General features: G+C 42.4%; 1 protein-coding gene across 1 annotated transcript; it reads right to left on the minus strand.

Annotated features, from left to right (window-relative positions):
* Window positions 1-861: 861 nt before the first annotated feature.
* LOC142166828 (uncharacterized) lies at window positions 862-1,803 on the minus strand. Its single transcript, XM_075226309.1, has 2 exons — window positions 1,381-1,803; window positions 862-1,275 (listed from the first exon to the last, which is right to left on the minus strand). The coding sequence occupies exons 1-2, from the start codon at window positions 1,801-1,803 to the stop codon at window positions 862-864; spliced, it is 837 nt and encodes a 278-aa protein (XP_075082410.1).
* Between the last annotated feature and the right edge of the window lie 763 nt (window positions 1,804-2,566).

Genomic DNA, 2,566 nt, shown 5'->3' on the forward strand with positions numbered 1-2,566 from the left:
CCAAGATCAGAGCTCCTCCCAACAACACTCGGTGGACCACGTAAGGACCTTGCCAATTTGGTGCGAGTTTTCCTTTGGCTTCTTCTTGATGAGGGAATATTTTCCTTAAAACCAATTGCCCCGGTATAAACTGGCGAGGCTTCACCCTTTTGTTGAATGCATTGTCCATCCTATTTTGATACAGTTGAGCATGGCATACTGCATCCATTCTCTTCCGTCAATGATCATGAGTTGTTCCTGCCTGACCTGTATCCATTCTGCATCGTCTAAATTGGCTTCTTGAATGACTCTTAAAGATGGTATCTTGATCTCTGGGGATATCACAACTTCAGTGCCATATACCAACATGTATGGCGTTGCCCCAGTGGATGTCCTCATGGTGGTCTGATAACTGAGTAAGGCGAAGGATAATTTCTCGTGCCATTTCCTATGATTATCCACTATCTTTCGCAGAATCCTTTTGATGTTTTTGTTAGCTGCTTCAACTGCTCCATTCATTTACGGTCTGTAGGCTGTAGAGTTACGGTGGACAATTTTGAACTTCTCACAAATTTCCTTCATGAGATCACTGTTAAGGTTAACCGCATTGTCAGTGATGATTGACTTGGGTATCCCAAATCGAAAAACTATGTTGTTACAGACGAAATCTGCCACTACTTTCTTTGTGACAGCCTTGTACGTAGAAGCTTCGACCCATTTGGTGAAGTAGTCAATGGCTACCAAGATAAAACGGTGCCTATTTGATGTAGTGGGCTCTATAGGTCCAATCACATCCATGCCCCAAGCGGCAAACGGCCAAGGCAAACCCAGTATATTCAACTCATTAGGCGGAACCCGGATGAAATCCCTGTGGATTTGGCATTAGTGACACTTCTGCACATAGTGGATACTATCGCTTTCCATGGTAATCCAAAAGTATCCGGCTCTTAAAATATTCTTAGCTAAGGTGAAGCCATTCATGTGGGGTCTGCACGTTCCTGCATGTATTTCTTCTAGCAATCTAGTTGCTTCAGCGGCATCTACACATCTTAACAAACCCAAGTATGGGGTCCTCCTATATAGGACTTCCCCGTTGAGGAAAAAGTGATTTTCCAGCCTTCTTAGTGCTCTCTTCTGACTATTAGTAGCATTCTTAGGATACTCTCTTGTTTCAAGGAATCTTTTGATGTCGTAGTACCATGTCTTATCATCTGGCTCTTCATCTACACGAAAACAGTACACATGTTGATCCCTGATCTCTATCTCGATAGGGTCGATGTAATTCTTATATGGATGCTGGATCATGGATGAAAAAGTTGCAAGAGCGTCGGCAAACTCATACTAGATCCTGGGAATGTGCTTGAACTCGATCTTTGTGAACTTCTTGCATAGCTCATTTACACAATGCAGGTATGGAAGGATCTTCACGTTCTTGATAGTCAATTCTCCTTGAAGTTGATGTATCAATAGATCAGAGTCACCTATGACCAAAAACTCTTTGATATTCATGTCAACCGCCATCCTGATCCCGAGGATGCATGCTTCGTACTTGGCTATATTGTTGGTGCAAGGGAACCTTATCTTTGCTGATGTTGGGTAATGTTGTCCTGATTCTGAAATTAGGACTGCCTTTATTCCTACTCCTTTGAAATTTGTCGCTCCGTCGAAGAATATTCTCCACCCTGGGTATGATTCTGCAATATCTTCTCCAACGAATAACACTTCTTCATCTGGGAAGTATGTGGTGAGCGGCTCATAATCCTTGTCTACTGGATTCTCTGCAAGGTGGTCAGCTAAGGCTTGTCCTTTAATGGCCTTCTGCATTATCTACACAATGTCAAATTCGCTGAGAAGAATCTGCCATTTGGCTAGTTTTCCTGTGGTCATCAGCTTGTGAAAGATATACTTGAGCGGGTCGAGCAGGGATATTAAATGCGTGGTGTATGCTAACATGTAATGCCTTAATTTCTGGGCGATCCAAGTCAAGATACAACAAGTGCGCTCTATCAGAGTGTATTTGGCCTCGCATGGTGTGAACTTATTGATTAAGTAATAGATGGCATGATCCTTTATTCCTTTATCATCATTTTGTCCCAACACGCATCCAAATGCATTATCCAAGACTGACAAATATAACAATAGTGGCTTCTCGGGCTCGAGAGGAACCAACACTGGTGGATTTGACAAGTACTCCTTAATTTTGTTGAAGGCTTTCTGACATTCCTCTGTCCATTTTGTAGCAGCATCCTTCTTAAGCAGCTTGAAGATAGGTTCACAAATTACTGTGGACTGGGCTACGAAACGGCTGATGTAATTCAGCCTACCAAGGAAACTCATCACATTCTTCTTGCTCTTGGGAGGTGGCAACTCTTGAATGGCTTTGATCTTTGAAGGATCCAGTTCTATCCCTTTCCTGCTTATGATGAAACCTAGCAATTTTCCAGTAGGGACTCCTAATGTGCATTTTGCAGGGTTCAACTTCAAAATATACCTCCGCAAGCGTTCGAAAAACTTCTTCAGGTCATCTAAATGTTATGAACTTTTTCGAGACTTGATGATGATGTCATCCATATATACCTCGATCTCT

Source organism: Nicotiana tabacum, chromosome 2, assembly GCF_000715075.1.
Source record: "Nicotiana tabacum cultivar K326 chromosome 2, ASM71507v2, whole genome shotgun sequence".
Taxonomy (NCBI): domain Eukaryota; kingdom Viridiplantae; phylum Streptophyta; class Magnoliopsida; order Solanales; family Solanaceae; genus Nicotiana; species Nicotiana tabacum.

Excerpts from the sequence above, each read along its gene's own strand:
- LOC142166828 (XM_075226309.1), bottom strand. The coding sequence starts at position 1,803 with ATGCAGAAGGCCATTAAAGGACAAGCCTTAGCTGACCACCTTGCAGAG. Across the intron at positions 1,276-1,380 it reads TCCTTCCATACCTGCATTGT|CATCCATATAAGAATTACAT; the intron begins GTAAATGAGCTA and ends TCCATGATCCAG.